At 45.4% G+C, this 17,818-nt stretch overlaps 1 protein-coding gene across 3 annotated transcripts in view; it reads left to right on the forward strand.

Moving 5' to 3' along the window:
• The first annotated feature begins 250 nt into the window (after positions 1-250).
• Positions 251-17,818, forward strand: part of LOC122393858 (cubilin-like) — a 53,233-nt gene continuing 35,665 nt past the window's right edge. Inside the window, exons 1-5 of one of the 3 annotated variants that reach the window (XM_043390277.1) lie at positions 251-361; positions 9,764-9,927; positions 12,183-12,266; positions 14,701-14,878; positions 15,388-15,596. In XM_043390277.1, coding sequence (XP_043246212.1) covers positions 9,780-9,927; positions 12,183-12,266; positions 14,701-14,878; positions 15,388-15,596 — 619 coding nt within the window. In that variant the 5' untranslated portion in view covers positions 251-361; positions 9,764-9,779. The remainder of the gene's footprint in view (positions 362-9,763; positions 9,928-12,182; positions 12,267-14,700; positions 14,879-15,387; positions 15,597-17,818) is intronic. The other 2 variants (XM_043390279.1, XM_043390280.1) reach the window with 2 other exon arrangements.

Consider the following 17,818-nt stretch of genomic DNA (forward strand, 5'->3'; position numbering starts at 1 on the left):
CAGTTGCACTTTTTCAGACCTGCATTATGCCTGCTACATACCTATGTCGGATATTCGGCAATGATCAAACAAGGCTGATATAAATGTCTTTAGACCAAAACCATTTTTGCGTTTTATTTTGCCTGCCTCCGTCTCGCCGCCGCCGCCGCCGCCGCCGCCGCCATGCATGACGTCACGGCCCGGCTACAGCTGCCGCCGCTGCCGCCGCCGTCTCTGGCCCGGATCGATAGACGGGAGACTCGGCCAGTCGGCTCTCGGTCGGCGCGCAGTGCTCGTGCCACCACCACCTCCTCCACCGCTAGCGGAGCCGACATGCCCCTGGGCCGGCCCAGGTCACCGCCCAGCCTCCTCTCCTGATCAGGTCAGTGGGAGCAGAGGGTCTGAGGTCAGAGTGAAACAGTGGGAGGCGAGAGGAGTGGCGAGCAGAGAGAAGTGCACCCGTAGAGGGGCTTTGCAAGCCGGACGTGGGAATTGCTCCTGGTAAGTGTTATGTTATCCCTCTTTTCGCAACAACAGAGCATTTACACATAATACCTCATGGGCCACTAGCTATACGAACGGTGACTATAGGTTGTCGTGTAGCTATAGGTGGTAGAACACTTGTTTGGCGCAGAGCCAGCATCGATTTTGTCACAGCATTCAGCCATTGAGAGCACTGGATGAAGAATGCTTAGCCTTGTTAAACGATGTCCTTTAGAGCCGAATATGTATAAGCTCTTGTTGTTCTTCAACAAATTATACGTTAAGATTCCTGAAGCGTAAAAATCGTGTAAATTAGTGCGAAATATTTTGGTTCTTATCAAAAATGAAGTAAGTGCCATCACTTTCCCACACGAAGAGCAATAGATAGCTGAACTTTTATAACTTTTGCGTCTTATGTCTTAGTGATTCGGAAACTATATAAAATGAGCTTTAAGCATTTCATCTGTTACTATGCAGAGTTATTTTTTACAGCTCTTTTTAGATTGCCAGTACGTTTGAGCTTGGGATACCGACAGATTGACAAATTTACTCTTTCTTGGGTTTTAGCTTTTCTTTTTGAAAGTAGCAAAATACAATTCTAAACAATGATAAATGATGAAATACAAATAATAATAAAAATAAAACACAATGCTTATAATGATCAAACTGTGTAGGTATACCTATACTCGTACACTTGTGAGGTTTATGTACAAAACTATGACTTATTCGTGAGATAATCTAAGAAAATAAAATCAGCAGCAAGGTAAAATTGCAAAGCTACATAGTTTTCAGTTAGTGCTAAATGCATTGTACTATGAGCCCTGTGTTCTAATTAAAGGCATTGTAATACTTATGGGAGCGAAGAATTACCCTTTCTTCCTAGTCATGATGACCACAGTGTATTAATGGAGGGCACTGCCTTCCCCTAAATGACCGTTACTTCCTCCCTGGGAACACGGTCTCGCACTCAACGATTGTTCAGGATTGTGCGTGGCTGCGGGATGCGGTGATGGTCATGCTCTGGTATTTTGTATTGGATGAATTGTTTTGCATTGGATTGTTATATGGTATCTGGCCCAATGGTAAAGTTCTGTGATCAGAGACTAGGGGGGGGGGGGGGCGATATGGGGGATCGGTTAGTCATAACAGCGTTCGCAATTCCTTGATTATGTCTGAAGAAAGTAACCAGAATGTCAGATTGTAAAAGAAATATCCTGGCGGTATACCCCAGCGAGCCACATGCTGCCCTTATATTGTACGGTGACCTCTTCGTTTGTTCAGTAGCCGACCTTTTCCAGAGGTCAGCTGTGCCACATCAGTCTAGTAACTGACCCGGACCCGCAGCCTCCGGGAGCATTGCGAAAGATCCCGCGCGCCGGGGCAGCGGTCCAGAGGAGCGTCGCTGACACTTCAATCGATGACTCTGACCGCTGTCTATGGGGGTAGAGTGGGAGGAAGAGAGAGAGAGGAGAGGAGGCATGGAGGCTCTGGGTTAGTCTCGGTACTGACTGCTGATGCCTATAGGTACAGTGCACACTGCACAGCGGGGAGAGAGAGAGAGAGAGAGAGAGAGAGAGAGAGAGAGAGAGAGAGAGAGAGAGAGAGAGAGAGAGAGAGAGAGAGAGAGAGAGAGAGAGAGAGAGAGAGAAAGAGAGAAAGAGAGAGAGAGAGAGAGAGAGAGAGAGAGAGAGAGAGAGAGAGAGAGAGAGAGAGAGAGAGAGAGAGAGAGAGAGAGAGAGAGAGAGAGAGAGAGAGAGAGGAGAGAGCTGTGATGGGCAATTTAACGGCAATGTCCAATGATGGCAGCATTACTGGCCGGAGCCGGTCCACCATGTTTATTTTGCCGGAGCTCAATGCTGCGCTGTTGTTGTAGTGAGCAGATGACTATGCGAGCCAGCTGGTCCTCAAAGCCATCCAGCTGGTCCCCCTCACGCAGTTTGAGCGATAAACGAACAAGTGTGCGCTGCCTCGAACGGCGCGCCACCTGCGCCAATCATGTCACCGCTCTGTGCGACCACACCAGCCGTCTGCTTTCCGCTGCCTTTGCGTCTGAATAACCGACGTTGTCTCTTCTAACTCCGTCGTACTCTCCGTATGTCTCCCCGTCTTAGTGTCTTTCGTCCTGTCTCGGTGTCATTGTTGCTAGTCTTAGTGTCTTGGCATCGTCTTCCTTTGAACCTCAGCCTCTCCTTCACGGAGAAAAATATTTGCTCCGCTAGGCGGGGTTCTGACGTCCCAAATACAGTACCGATATTGGAGTAGATTTTCGCCTTGTTTTGGAGTTTTATCCATTTAACTCCATCTTACCGGGTTTCAATACTCCAAATAATTATGCATGAGGAGTAGGAGAACTCCCAGGCTTCTTCATTTACTCTGGTACATCAAGTGAGATACTTAAGTTACTCTGCCTCGTCATGGAACACTCCAAAGTTAATGGTATATGAACACCGATAAAAGTAGTTTCCGAAATAAGGTGTTTGTAAATCCTTCGAGGCGTAAATATTTTTATCCGTGTTGGCTGAGGATCTATTCAACTTCCCTCAACTTTCTGTCACTGTTTATCGGCAAATGTGCTTCCCGTCTAACTCTTCTTTGTATCCGTCTTTCTGTCTCAATGTTCCCCCATCTCACTACCTCTTCTTCTCTTCCTTTCTCCTCACTGTCTCTCCGTTCGTCCCTCGATCCTGACCCTATCTCAGTCTGCGATCCAATAGCAAACAGCACTGGCTGGTGCCACACCATAAGGGACTCGTCAGCGCTTTTAGAGCTCGGCATCGGCGCCGTTTGTTTTGGCGCCTCTCGAGGCAGAGTACTGCGCTCTGCCTGAGTGTCGAGAGAAGGAAAGAGAAGACTGAGACAACGAGAGCACTGCGCTCTGCTGTGTCTGCAAAGAACTGCTTCAGTGTCTGAGCGTGTGGGCGAGTTCGAAACCAGGATAGAAGGATTAACAGTAAAAAAAAAAGTAGGGGAGAGTGGGGTAATTTGGCCGGTGGTGTAAATTGGCCGCCCCCACCTGTACGAAAGCTGATAAAAGTGAATGAAATAACTTTAGTCTCTATTCATTTGTCATCGTCAGAACATACTCCAGAACAAATGTCAAAACTTTCCCCCTCTTAGTTTTATTCAAAATTAATAAAACGTGAATTTCGTTAGAAAATGATAACTTTTACTTCCGTTTAAAAATTTGTATAACATGTAGTATTTGGGCTGTAAACGAATCCCAACATTATAGCGCCATTCTTGAGAGTGTTCAGCGGTTCCAAGAGCAATTTCATCTAGTTCTGTACAGCCATGACGACTTTATAGACAAAAATTTTCAGAATGGCAATGTGGGGTTATTTGGCCGGGACTAGCGGGGCAACTTGGCCGGTGCGCTCAGAGTCACTATGCTGGGACGGCCAAGTTGTCATGGTCAATTATACCATAAAGGACATAATTCATGACCAACTTTGACTACCTTGATGCCATGTTTCCTATTGGACAGCTGTAAGGGCATGTGACGTCATCAAAGGTTACCTAACGCTTTTTTGCTAATAAATACTTACAGAAAAAAGATACAGCCGCGCAAATGGTCTCATTGTGTTCAGCTCGTCAACGCGCATCGAATGATATACATGATGACCTTGAACGCACGTAACCTTGAGGTCAAGCGACCTGAGGTAACGTGACCTGAAGCCAACCTTTGACCTTGACCTCTCGAGGTCAACACATACATGTTTCGATGCGGAATGACGAGAGAATTACGATGGTACTTTTAGTTTTGGCCTAGCTTGATTACTTCAAAAGCTATTCTTAAAAAACTGTCATCGCATCTAAAGCCGCTATTTTGACTATTTTCGACCCCTGTGACCGCTGAGTCAACCTCCAAAATGCTTCAAATGCGTCGTAGGACATGCGTCATTGCTGAATGTGAAGCTGACTCGCCTATAACAAAAATCATGGCCTGAAACTAACACCGGCCAAATTGCCCCACACCCCCGGCCAAATAACCCTGCTAGTGGGGCAATTTGGCCGCTTTGCAGACCTTTGTAATCCGTCACAATTTCAATATAAGTAGTTACTCTATCATTTCAAGTTTACTGTCCAGGAAAGTAAAATGTATGCCACACCTGGCAGCGTTGAGAAAATGCAGAAGTGTGTTGTCGATTTTTCGTTACATCGTTTTCTAAAAAAAGCGGCCAAATTACCCCACTGTCCCCTACATAAACGCATTACTACGACCGCAGCTAGCTCTGGTTTGCATGGCCGCTATTGTGTCCATAAACAGTATTATTTCTAGCTATTTAATCCGGCGGCCGCTGGGACTTGCACCCATCCGCCAGCCCACTACACGATTCGTTATATTGTTACTTATTCCCCATTGAGCTGATGGCAGTAGCTTGTAGTTTCGGATATTCGCTTTCTTTTAGAAATAATGCATTTATAGAACAGTCTCATATTTTTGTTGTATTGGCACAAATGGCTATTTTGTTGTCTGTGTTTTCCACCAAATTGAGGACAATATGAAGGAGACATGGGATTGCCAACATTTGGTGTATGTTTTATTTAAATAAAATGATCATTGCAACTTGACAAATACACCGATCAGTCCAACAGCAAAGGTTAGCGCTTTAAACAAAACAAAGGTTAACACTGACCTTAAATACCTCGGTGTACAGGGGTCAATGCTCGGACACATGCAGACTATTCGTGCTCAGAGCTTATTTCCTAGCTGAGGTGCCCCCAAATTATTGAGCGGGCCGCACAGAAGGCATGCGGTGCCCTGCAGCAGTGCTGTTCACCACCCTCGGACGGCGCGATGGTCATAGAGTTATGTCGAAGTGAAGTGGGTAATGCAGCAGCCACATCGAGCCCAGGACATAGCTTCAACTTCTAGCCCACCTCTTAGCGTCGCTGCCGGACAAAAGGGAATGGATTCTACAAACAAAAGGAATATTTAGGTTCAGGAGTCTGGGTAAGAATGATTTAATGCAATGCTAAGGTTTATGACACATCTACCTCTTATTCATATCGTAGAAAGGCTCAAGGGAGTACAATTCAAGCAAGTAAATTTTAAATATGATTATGCATAGGACTCATCTTGAGACATTTTTAAGGATGATTGGCGGCAAATGTATTTGCGATTACATTTTGAACTTCAGTACGGGAAGCTAATTTCAATGAGTAGTGAGAATATAAATAGGTAGGTTAGTTACAAAGTGCACAACGCTATTGTGCATTGTTTTAGTGAGTCTTTGGAAAATCATGTTGTTTGAAAGGTATTGTGGTCAGCTGTAGGGCACGTCCATGGAACATTTTCAGAAAAAGAGTGGGGAGAAAAAGAGGAAAGAGAGTGTTATGTAACATGCATTCAAGACATGTTGTCCTCTTCCCTGTAGTAAATGCAGCCATATGACTTTCAGAAAAAATACATATTTCTCGACACAAAGTATTGGTGATCCTTCGTTTCTTCTTTCCGTATTATATTCGTTCCTGCCAGAGACCTATTTCACCCGTTTACTATTACACGTAAGTATTCATTGCACAATGAAACCGCACACTCGACAACTTGTGCCTGGTTCACTCTGACACACGTTCGCTCCCCTTCTCTCCTCCTCTCCCCACCTCACCCCATGGGTCCCGCGCTCTCCGGGCTCCCCTATAGCCAATAACGTCTACCCCAGTGAGCCACCCGCGGCCCACCGCTGCCCCGCTAACCACTGGGCGGCGGCGGCCGGCCGGCGGCGTTCGGCATCGATCCCCGGGCAGAGCGGGAAAGAGCGATGGGGGACGGCGCTGTCCCGGTCACGTGGCGGGCCTCGGAGATGAAAAGGTGCTGAACTTGTGCCGGCGAATGGAGGAACTCTCTGCGGATGGTGTCCAAAGTAGTTGACGAAAAGCGGCAAAGTCGTGTGACAATTCAGGGGCTTGGGGATTATTTATTAGATTAGATATTATTTATTACGTTAATTATTTGGGATTTGGATATTATTTATTAGAAATTAATTAGAAATTGCTGATCACGACCCAACTAGGTCGAGTTTTCCGGGAACAAGTTTTCAAATGCAGCAAAGGCGAACATCATGTTTCATAGTTTTTTTTAAGTAGGAAGTACTTTGTGTTTGGATCTTGCAGAAAGGACACGCTGGTAGAAACGTTGCGTCGTATCATTTAGCGGGATCATCAGAGGTGAAAAAACCCTGCTACTCGCCTGCGTGCGTAGGTGACAGCCATAGGAATAAAGAGACAGATTCGAGCATCTCAGTTGTTGCATTTAAAATAGATAACTAGTCCGTTCCCGCTAAAATCAGAGCTGTCTTCCCATAGAGGGCCACTATGGACCACGGCACAAAAATTTAACAGCGTCATCTCTTTGTAGACAGCTGGGGCTGAAAATACCGCCGGTGCGACAGCCGGTGCGTTGTGAAGCGCCATAGACGGTTCCATGACAACTGAACCAGTGACAACTGAACCAGGACAACTGAACCAGTGACAACTGAACCAGGGACAACTGAACCAGTGACAGCTGAACCAGGGACAACTGAACAAGTGACAACTGAACCAGGGACAACTGAACCAGGGACAACTGAACCAGTGACAACTGAACTAGTGACAACTGAACCAGTGACAACTGAACCAGTGACAAATGAACCAGTAGACAACTGAACCAGTAGACAACTGAACCAGTGGACAACTGAACCAGCGGACAACTGAACCAGCGGACAACTGAACCAGTGACAACTGAACCAGTGACAACTGAACCAGTGACAACTGAACCAGTGACAACTGAACCAGTGATAACTGAACCAGTGGACAACTGAACCAGTGGACAACTGAACCAGTGGACAACTGAACCAGTGACAACTGAACCACTAACCAGTAGCCCAGCAAGCAATTTTACTCCGGGCCCAAGCAAGCTGAAGTGCGGCTTGCCCGAGATTTTTAGTCGAGCTAAAGTCGGCTAGCGCTTGGACTAAAGTCGGCTAGCGCTTGTGCTAAAGACTAAAGTCGGCGTATGACACAAAAACGCCGACTAAAACCCATGCTCTGCCGGAGGTATGCCCTCTGGGCCTCTCGGCGAGCTCAGGACAGCCGTTGTTTAGCCCTAGTTGTGCGACGTTTGGCGTAAGCCCGATGGATGTAAGCCCGAGCAGTGAATCCATTTATATACCGGAGATTCCTCTGGGCCCAGGCGGGCTGAACTCTGCCAAGCCCACGTTGCGTGCCCTGTCTGTCCCGAGTTAGGCCATCAAAGTGAATATCATTTATACGTTGCTAACTATTCGGGCGTCCCAGGTGGGCGTAACGGTTGCCACACCAGTTCGCGACCACCAGGCTAGCTGTCAGCCCTGTCAGCCGTCGTACGGCTCTGGGACGGACACTCTAATAGATCGGACACAGATCAATTGGCAGACCGGCAGATTGGCACAGACCGTCCGTCCAGCCACCCGCTACCTTATACCTATACAGCGCAGTACGACATTAGTTGTCCACTGGTTCAGTTGTCCACTGGTTCAGTTGTCCGCTGGCTCAGTTGTCTGCTGGCTCAGTTGTCCTGTCCACTGGTTTGGTCGTCCACTGGTTCAGTTGCCATACTGGTTCAGTTGTCCACTGGACACTGGTTCAGTTGTCACTGGTTCAGTTGTCACTGGTTCAGTTGTCACTGGTTCAGTTGTCACTGGTTCAGTTGTCACTGGTTCAGTTGTCATACTGGTTCAGTTGTCACTGGTTCAGTTGTCACTGACTCAGTTGTCACTGGTTCAGTTGTCTACTGGTTCAGTTGTCCACTGGTTCAGTTGTCCACTGGTTCAGTTGTCCACTGGTTCAGTTGTCACTGGTTCAGTTGTCCCTGGTTCAGTTGTCACTGGTTCAGTTGTCGCTGGTTCAGTTGTCGCTGGTTCAGTTGTCGCTGGTTCAGTTGTCACTGGCTCAGTTGTCACTGGTTCAGTTGTCCCTGGTTCAGTTTTACTGGTTCAGTTGTCCCTGGTTCAGTTGTCACTGGTTCAGTTGTCTGCCTACCCCATAGACAACGCAGGAAAAACGGCGACAGCGCGACAGCTCGTCCCCGCTCGTCGCCGGTTGAACGGTGGCGGGGACCGGCGCGGCCTTGGCCGCCGCCGGAGTAGGGAAGGACCGGGCGACTGGGACGGGGGACGTCACATCTGGGCCACAACTGGGGTGAGATCCATGACCATCGGTCCCAGAAACTTGGTTGGAGCGTTGATAATTGGTTCCGACTAGTGAAGCAAAGGCAAGTGAATCAGTGACAACTGACAATTCTTTCGTGAGTTCTGATTGAACTGGATCAGGAAGCCAGGACGAGCTAGGACGTCGGTCAGACCTAGGTTTAGGTAAGTTGGATGGTAGTGATTTATTTTTGTTGTACTGTGTCACTGAAATGTGGTGATGCGTTGTGATGCCCAGAGTCCGAAATTTTAAAGGTCAGTTTCTTTTCATTCTAGCCTCATTTTCATTTCTAGGCCTAAAAGGGTGATGAGAAAACGTCAAAAAGTACCTTCTGTTTCAAGATTACTGTTGGTGACAGCTAGACATCGCGTAGGTGACAGCTTTTGCGTTTTATTCACCTCTGGGGATCATTTTTCGTTCCCATTTCATATGACTGGCGGCTGAGATCGTAATCTGATGTACGTAACTTATAAAACAGTTTTCGTCGCATGTTTGTGGTTAAATACTTGGCAATCACGGAAGAATACATGAGTTGTCGATTAAATCCACAATTGATAATGGACTTCCTTGCGAGTTTTGGAAATACTACTGTTTGTGGATCCTAAATGATTGCGAAATGGAGAATATTTCACCTGACACTCGCCCAGATAATCTTCTAGGATCTTTTTGTGAAGTGGGTGGACCTCACGGACGGCAAGCTCTAAATCAACAGCAACCTTAATTATTCAACAACCAATCAGTGCATTTTTCTAACCCTCAGGACATTCAATTACGGTGCGGTTAAGTAGGAAAACTTTACAGATTGTTTTTCAGCACGGGCGATCTATCACCGGACACTATTTTCCGCTGATATGGGCCTCTCCCCACCTCTTACTCTTGTGCAACACGGTACCTTTTCATCTCCGCACTTATGAATCGAATATGTCATTAACCCGACCTATGTAAGGTTTTAAGGCTAGCCAAATGCTGCTTCAACATAAGACATGTCCAGATGATTTATTAGAGGAAAGATAACACTCTAATGATAACCTGAGCATTAGGACTATTAGGATCACTCTGTTATTACCTTCTCTCGAACAGAGCAGTATGCACAATAAGTACAATACACTAGGTAATTACCCCTCGCCGTTCCCAGGTGCGCTCTGGCCGCGATGCGGGCGCTCGGCTGGGCGCTGCTCGCCCTCCTGCTGGCCGTCGGCAGGTCGGCGGCGCAAGGTGAGCAGCCGATCGTCGACGACGACGATGCATGCGACGACGAGCCTAGCGAGCCGCCTTGCTCTCACTGCACACCGGCGCGCGGTAAGGGGCCTGCATGCGCGGCCAGGGGCGCAGCCAGGCACCGCGCCGCCGGGGGTCGGACGCTGCCCCGGCGCGGTGGAGAGAGGTCGGTTTGTGGAAAATGAGGATCGTAATGGATCAGTATTTTCGGTGGGAGAAGTTAAGATGAAGACGTTTTTGAGGCCGCATTGCTAAAAAAATATTTGCCTTTCGGAACATTGCACATCAATTCTCTATCCTATTAATTATGCTTCTCAAAGGGTTCTCAACATTTTGTACTCAAACCAATCTTTAATCCTCTTTTAACTTTATGTGCACCTAATGGCAGCCTTGTCGGCTGCTCCTCGCAAAGCGACATATACAAATTTCTGGTTTAAATCCGCTATTAAAATGCCCTCCGAAAAACTAAGATCCATCACTATCCGTGCAGAGTAAAACACTGTCTTTACACTGGTTTTGGTGGCAGTAATTGCCTGGCTGCGCCCCTGTGGTAGTTAAGCCAAAACATGACAAAAAGTCACACACATCTTTTTCATAGAGTGAAACGTGAATGACATGTATCTAGCTTGACATGTGTATTTTGAATAGACAATAACACTACACGTTGTTAGAGCCTAGAACACTGTATATGTGTAGCACTAAAACGGTTTGCTGATTAGGATGTACAATTACTTATTCAATTACAATACAAAGGCCAAACAATGTGATCTACGGCTTTAGATGTTCACCATGACCGACATAAATCCTGTTTGCAGGGAGTAGCATTTTTCTGCAGCACTGCTTACAATCAATTTTTATTATTGTTTTTCATGCTTGCAAAGGTAAATTTTTATGGAAGTAAAGCGAGCAAGGAAACATTCAAAACTGTAAGCATGCGCAGCAGTTTCGACATACCTTTACATAACCTCACCTATTATATAGTAACTGCCGGTTCCACTCAGGAGGGGGGTGGGGGACATATCAATGCATTTTTGGTTAGGACATTTTTGCACTACCTTCCCCGTGGTGTCTGAAGGCCACCTGTCTGAATCCGCCAGAGCATACGCGCAGCGTCATGCTTGCTTATTGCTTGCCGTAAGCTGCTAACGCTAATTCACCTCTTCCATAACTGCATAAAACACTCGGGATCTTATGCAGCTCAGTGCACATATTTGGCATTATAAGCACGTAGTAACCCCATCGTTTACGGGCTTCATTCTGCTTAAGACCACCAAGGCTCCAACCCATTTCGCGGACGGTGGGTTGCGTCACCAGTCGCCACAAATGCTGCTCTTTTAGATAGTGTCTGCCTCAGAAGGTCTTGGTCTGCCTAACAAAGGACTGTTGTAATGCAAGGGGCATCACCGATTGCGCTTTTGACACGAGATTAGACCGAGATGGAATGGCTTCCTCTTTGGGGAGAGAAGCTGCTGGCCAAACGAGCTCACTTTGTTGGGCAATGTTGACTTTTGGGCATAGGGAGACCGTTAAGCTATAGGCACAATTCAAACGCAATTTACTGTCATGAAGATTGTTTCGATAAATCAATGCATATTTGCGCTTCCTATTTTTCAAATATAAAAGACGCGAGGTTATCTAGAGGTCAATTTCGCACACCTTACGATTGAAGCATGCATTACGATGAAGCAATCTAAACTGCAATCATTAACTCTCTTGCAAGAAATACATGCTTACATGTAAATCATTACTAGACAGTTGCATTACACGTGCATATAGAAATGCATGAGACGTACCTACAATCAGGCAATAAAGTATTGTACATATTATTCACAGAATGCAGCGGTGACGCAACATTAGCAAGTTGACTCCTAATGGACTTGCATACATATCAACTGATCACGCTACAAATGAGATAATTGTGGGATGAACGAACCGCAGTTTGGTAGTAAATAGACGTTCTATTTTTACACTTAAAAAGGAAAAAGTAACGAAAGCAAAAAAAAAAATGACATGACGACTAAAATTCACCGTTCAAACATTGTCTGTCCATTTCCAAAAAAAAAATCAATAATGGTCATAACTCACAGACAGACTGACATACTTATTACGTAATACCTCGTGTTACTATTCACGATTTTTAATAACGCCAACCCCCAAACTACGCTAACCGTTTTCCGCATCACCTCTACCAATGCTGGCCACTGTAAGTTTTTGGTGGTGGTGAGTGGGGTGTGTGCTGTTTGCTGTGTCTCGGGAACCCCCCTCTGCCGCCGCCCTGTGCGCGCCCCTGGTTTGACCTTTGACTCTCCCCGCGCTGACCTCTGCCGGACTTTCAGTCGACGCTGCGGCGGGAGCAGACTCGGACGGCCCAGGGCCGGAGGGTGACCCCGATCGACCTTTTGTGCCGCTATCAGGAGCAAGTAGGTGACGCCGTGGCACACTGCTCACTTTGTCCTCTATATAGTGTTGGTACACCCTTCGTATAGCTAGATAGACGCTCAGTCTTACCGATGTGATGGACGAATGTATAATGTATATAATTTTGGTCACTTGTGCTGAAACGATGATGGCCTTTTTGAGCAAGAGTCCGGCATTATGAAAGGACTAGCATTACCTAACTACATCAGGAGATGAGCCTTGAATCAGTCTGAGTGTTTTAGATTATCACATTCGTCCTCGTTACAATCTGATGACTGAGGTCTACAATGCTAATAATTTATTCTTGTAGCACATGCTATCTACCTTCAACTTTTGCTTTGTCCTTGCAAAAACCTTCTTGAATTCTATTGTAGGTGGGCATTGGTTGGCTGACCCTTATGTATTTACTACTTTTGGTACACTTAAATAGCCCTCAGCGATTACATTACGTAGTAGTTAGATGGTTATTCTATGATGGCCTGTCACTTACCATCTGCCATTATTATGAACTCACTTTTTAGATCGACTCTCCAGTCTCCAAGCGCATCTCCACATTTGCATTCTTTTCTTTTGCTTATACCTGCATAAACAGCACAAAATATCAATTATACGCCTTCAATCTCATGTGTTTAGCTAAATTTTGAGCATAGCTCAGATGAAAATTTTGTTTTTCCCTCTCGATATGCCTGTATATCATATGTAGTTTCAGCACATCCTATCAGTAAGACTTTAGTGGGCCCCACACTGGGAAATACTGTAGCGATTCATTGATGCAAAATGTCCTGCTCAAGCCAATGGCTATCGGCGGATTACCGGAGGTAGGAGCTGAACTGATCACCTTCTCTTCTAAGCATGTCATTTTCTCCGTTCCTTGCATGGGTGTTTGTATTGTCAATATGTGGCAAGTTTGTGTGTGAACACATGAAATACATGTAGATAAATGTTGCAAGCGTGAATGCGTGATAAGGTGTCCATCCAAACATAATGGATACTAAAGGAAACATTCGTTACAATTCTGCTTATAGGCAGCTCATGTTGTTTATGTTCGTTTTCGTTGCATTGATTGAAAGGAAACTGAAAAAAAGTTCCAAGCAATCGTGCGAATAGCATCAGAGGCTGCACCAACGTGATTGCTAAACCCTCCCCTTGGTATGCGGCCAATGAAACATTTCTTGTATCAGTAAAGTCGTTGAAGTTGATGTCAACGCGTAAGTTATTCCCGCTTGGGCAAGAAGCAGCCATACAATATTTGAAATATGTCGCCTGAACGATTTAAAAGTTCCATTAAGATGAGGAAAGTTATTTTTACTACGAATGTGTCGCACTATTGACACTTGAATAGTGTCTCATAAACCTTCCACTCAAATGAACTAACATGTACTAGAATATGGTCACATCACAACTACATCAGGAGAGGCCAAACAGCCAGAGAAATGACACTTCATAACGAAGTTCCTTACCTGCGACGTACTGTAATTGCACTGCAGTGATAGGTTGTACCCATATTTCTGAGGCGAGGTTGATTAATGTGCCCTGAGGGTATTAAATTGGGCCGCTCTTCTAACCAGATGCTGTCCATTACAATGTGTAAAGCTTAGAACATAAAATTAATAAACGGCTATCAAAGCGTGTGCGTCATTTGGGTGGCTTGTTAGCCTGTACTTTAAATTGCTAATGTATAATTTCTTTTGCTCATTCATTCTGCTTATAATTGCGCTTTATTAGCAAAATTTATATCAGAGTATGCGCTGCCTTCTGTAAGTAAATGCTTTTTTGGCATCCGCTTGGTCTGTGTTGCCAGAGGGTATCGCGTGTTGTGGATAAACGTCTTGAATTTCATTTTGAAAATACGACTTGCAAGTTTGAGTTTCATCCATAAATGTGGATTTTAGTGTTCAGTTAATCCTCGCTGACACTAGCTATTGAACCATCATGGACGGCGCAAAGGGGTAATATGACCCTCCCCTTCCCCCAAAACAAGCATTTAACAGTCAAACTGTAAACTCAAATTTCAGTTTTTTTTTAAACCTATGTGTGCCCCATCGAAGACTTTTCAATACAAGTCGGAGTACCGGGACCAATAATAACTTTTACCCACTACCCAGTGAAAGTCCGTTAAAACAATTTCAAATAAGTAAAAATGTCAGTCAGCCTAACTTATATTTTTGATATCAGTGCATTTTGTCAAGTGGCTGGTGAAAGTTTGGGAGAATCCAAGGTCTAAAAATAACTACAGCAGGCGATTTTTCTGTTGGTAACACTGGCCTCAGAACCATCATTTTGTTAATGCTTGAACTGATTTTAGCAAGCACCACTCAATCATACAAAATTTATGTGCTGAAATTTCAGAACTGCCCTCTTAGCATCGACAGCTCCACTTTGGACTCGTCAACGGGGCGTTGTGTGCCAGCCGTCTGTATGTCTGTGTGTCCCCAGAGTGTGACAGGGTGTATGTGAGCCGCGAGGACCAGGACGAGCCGGCGCCGTTCGAGGCGCCCACTCTGCACAACCCCCTGGGTCACTCGCGCCAGTGCCTGCTCAAATTCATCGCACAGCCTCACCAGAGAGTGAAAATATCGTTTCGTCTGATGCGACTTCGAGGCACCTATCCAGAGTAAGGAGTGCATGATAGTAACCTTACCCTATGTAGTTGCATAGGGTAATGAGGAATAGGGATAGGGGAATGTATGACACAGTTGAGCTGTATTCCTTAGTTCAGCTGAATTATAAATAGGTACTACTTAAGTGTGGAAGTTATTAGTAAAAATAATTCAAACTTGTCAACACTCTTTTAATTGTGTTAAATAATAGGCATTAATAATACGCACCGTTTTCTGCATGCCTCATACTGCTCTGGGTAGAAAATTACGCTGAAACCATGGACAATTTTATGCATTATACATACAATATCTGTGAACGTATCTTGATGTATGCACAATTCAGACTCGATTCTCCAAGGCACATTCACACGGGCGTTATGTCTCTTTAGCATTGGGAAGTTACACGAGATGTAAATTATCTTCACTCACATTCCATTTCACGTTCCCTGTTCGGCCCTTACCGGCCTACATTATAGGCGCCTGTTCAACACTCGCCGGCACCGTCTTCCCCTTCTTTATGCAGCTGCCAGCACGAGTACCTGGACGTGTTCTCCGAGCTGCGTCGGCCCGACGAGGACCTGCTGGAGACGCCGTTCGGCGGCAGGTTCTGTGGCATGATCGCCCCCCGCGCCCGGATCAGCCTCTACAACAGCCTGGTGCTCGGCTTCTACACTGACCAGGCAGAGACAGACGGCGAGCTCTTCTACGGCACCTACCAGTTCATCAACGCCTGTGAGTTGGGCGTACCAGTTCATCAACGCCTGTGAGTTGGGCGTACCAGTTCATCAACGCCTGTGAGTTGTGAGTGGGGCGTACCAGTTCATCAACGTCGTGAACGACAAACGTCGTGAAAAAATACATCGTGAACCCTGCTGATAAAACTAACCAATATTTATGTTCATAGGCGTAGGAACAGGGGGGGGGGGCAATGGTCCCCACTTTCCAGCCATTTTTTTAAGTACAATGTTTATTTTTTAAATGCTAAGAGCAGGAACTGGTTCAGCAGGGTGAGATGAGCACAAAACTGCAAAGAATTTCTTCATAGGGGTACCTATTGGGGCTCCCACAAAGTGACGTTTAACCCGCGCCCCACTGGGGTCTGTGTATAACACGCCCTACTGGGGGGGGCTATTCATAGCCCCCCCTCCTAACTCCGAAACTACTGGGCCGATCGTCAAAATTCAAACGGCGTCTGATAGCCCCGGAAAAACTGTCGAGCGAAACCTAATTTCATTGACCTCGAGGTCACCGATGACGTCACAGGTCAGGTCAAAGTAAAAATTATTAGCACTTTGGCTTGTTCACATTTTGGGCTCTGGCCGCCGTCTTACAAGTCAGATCAGGCTCATTTTTGGTTTCCACACTCGTGAACAGATGCTCTAGATACCTTGAGGGTACCAAACTTGTACTTTGATTTTCAGGTCAGGGTCAGGTCATCACAGGTCACGAAAATATTATATCATGTGTCGGTCACGTGACACATTTTTCATGGTCCATTTAGGCCATAGATTTCGAATTTGATGTCGTCTGTGTCATTCGAGGTCATTTTGAGTCGAATTTAGCTTAGGTCAGGTCACTTTCAGGTCAAAAAAGGTCAAATTTTGAAGTTATAATTTTTTCAACAAAAAAGGTGTCTATTGGATGCAGTTTGAGCTCAGGAACACGATGGTGCCATTTATATTGGTGTACGATGTCAAATACGTACTGAAAAAGTGATTTGAAAAATTAATAATTGTGAATTTTTTGCAATAATGCGTATAACTTGGCCATTTTTGAAGATATTTAGCTAAAACTTGTTAGAGTTAGTCATAATCATGTGTTCTGTCACATATATTCCGGTTTTTTCGAAAAGTCAAAAACTTTTTGAAAAAAAATATAAAAATATAAATTTTGAATATTATGATATAAAATTTTCGAAATTAAAATCCGAGACAGCAGTTTGATAGCGCGGTCAATTTTGAGTCCTTTCATGCAAAGAAATTGGATCTAGCTTAAAAACTGAGCTCTTGGGAGCGATTGCCGTGGTTCAATGTTTTGCGTCGAAATCGGACGAACATGACGTCACTCTGACGTCATTTCCGGCCGACCTATGGTAGCTACGAAGTTCAAATTTTGACACAAGGTGTCAAATTGATGCAGCCGAAGGTACTGAAAGTTTGGCGTCGATACGTCAAGCGGTTTGGAAGTTATTGCAGAAAAACGGGAGGGGGGCTATAAATAGCCCCCCCCAGTGGGGCGCGGGTTAAGTTTCACTGCCCCACCCCCACACTTTTCGTGAGGTTCCTACTCCCATGTTTACGTTCAAATGCCAAGGCCACAGCAAGGCTCCTTGACCGTCGCGCCCTAGCCGTGGAGCTGCACTTGGTGTCCGGACAACATCAAAAACATTATGTCCAGTCCCGGGCTTTATTCGCATAGATCAGGCGACGGGTCACTGAACCCACTTATCACTTTCATGCAAATAATGTCAGACTTTATGTCGGAATTTATGTTTACGACCTGTATGACTGACTTCTATGAATGGCGACACTGCATCATCCGTGCTTGAGCGATGGTGTTTCACTTTGCACATAGTTGTTATGTAATAAATAACGCCTTTAAATTGATACTTGCTTACAAAGTAGTCGCCTTTCAGCTCCAGGGCAGCACTAATTTGCTTACTTTGTTTCATTTGTTTCAAGAAGCATTTGCTGGACGTTTGCTTTTTCGCTCACAATATGCAACACCGTTGCATTTCCAACAAAAAGGCAGTAAATCGAAATTGATTTCCAAGTTATTTTATAGACCATTTAACCCTGTCCATTCACGATCGACAACATCTGGCTCAAGACAGCTAGGCAAGAGTTTTTTTTTAACATATATTTCAGCAACATTTGCATTGAACTAGGAAAACGTTTGCATGAAAACATATGTTATAAATATGTCCTTAACCTTCCAGGCGGTGGGGGGGGGGG

Source organism: Amphibalanus amphitrite, unplaced genomic scaffold (assembly GCF_019059575.1).
Source record: "Amphibalanus amphitrite isolate SeventyFive unplaced genomic scaffold, NRLGWU_Aamphi_draft 000559F_arrow, whole genome shotgun sequence".
Classification (NCBI taxonomy): domain Eukaryota; kingdom Metazoa; phylum Arthropoda; class Thecostraca; order Balanomorpha; family Balanidae; genus Amphibalanus; species Amphibalanus amphitrite.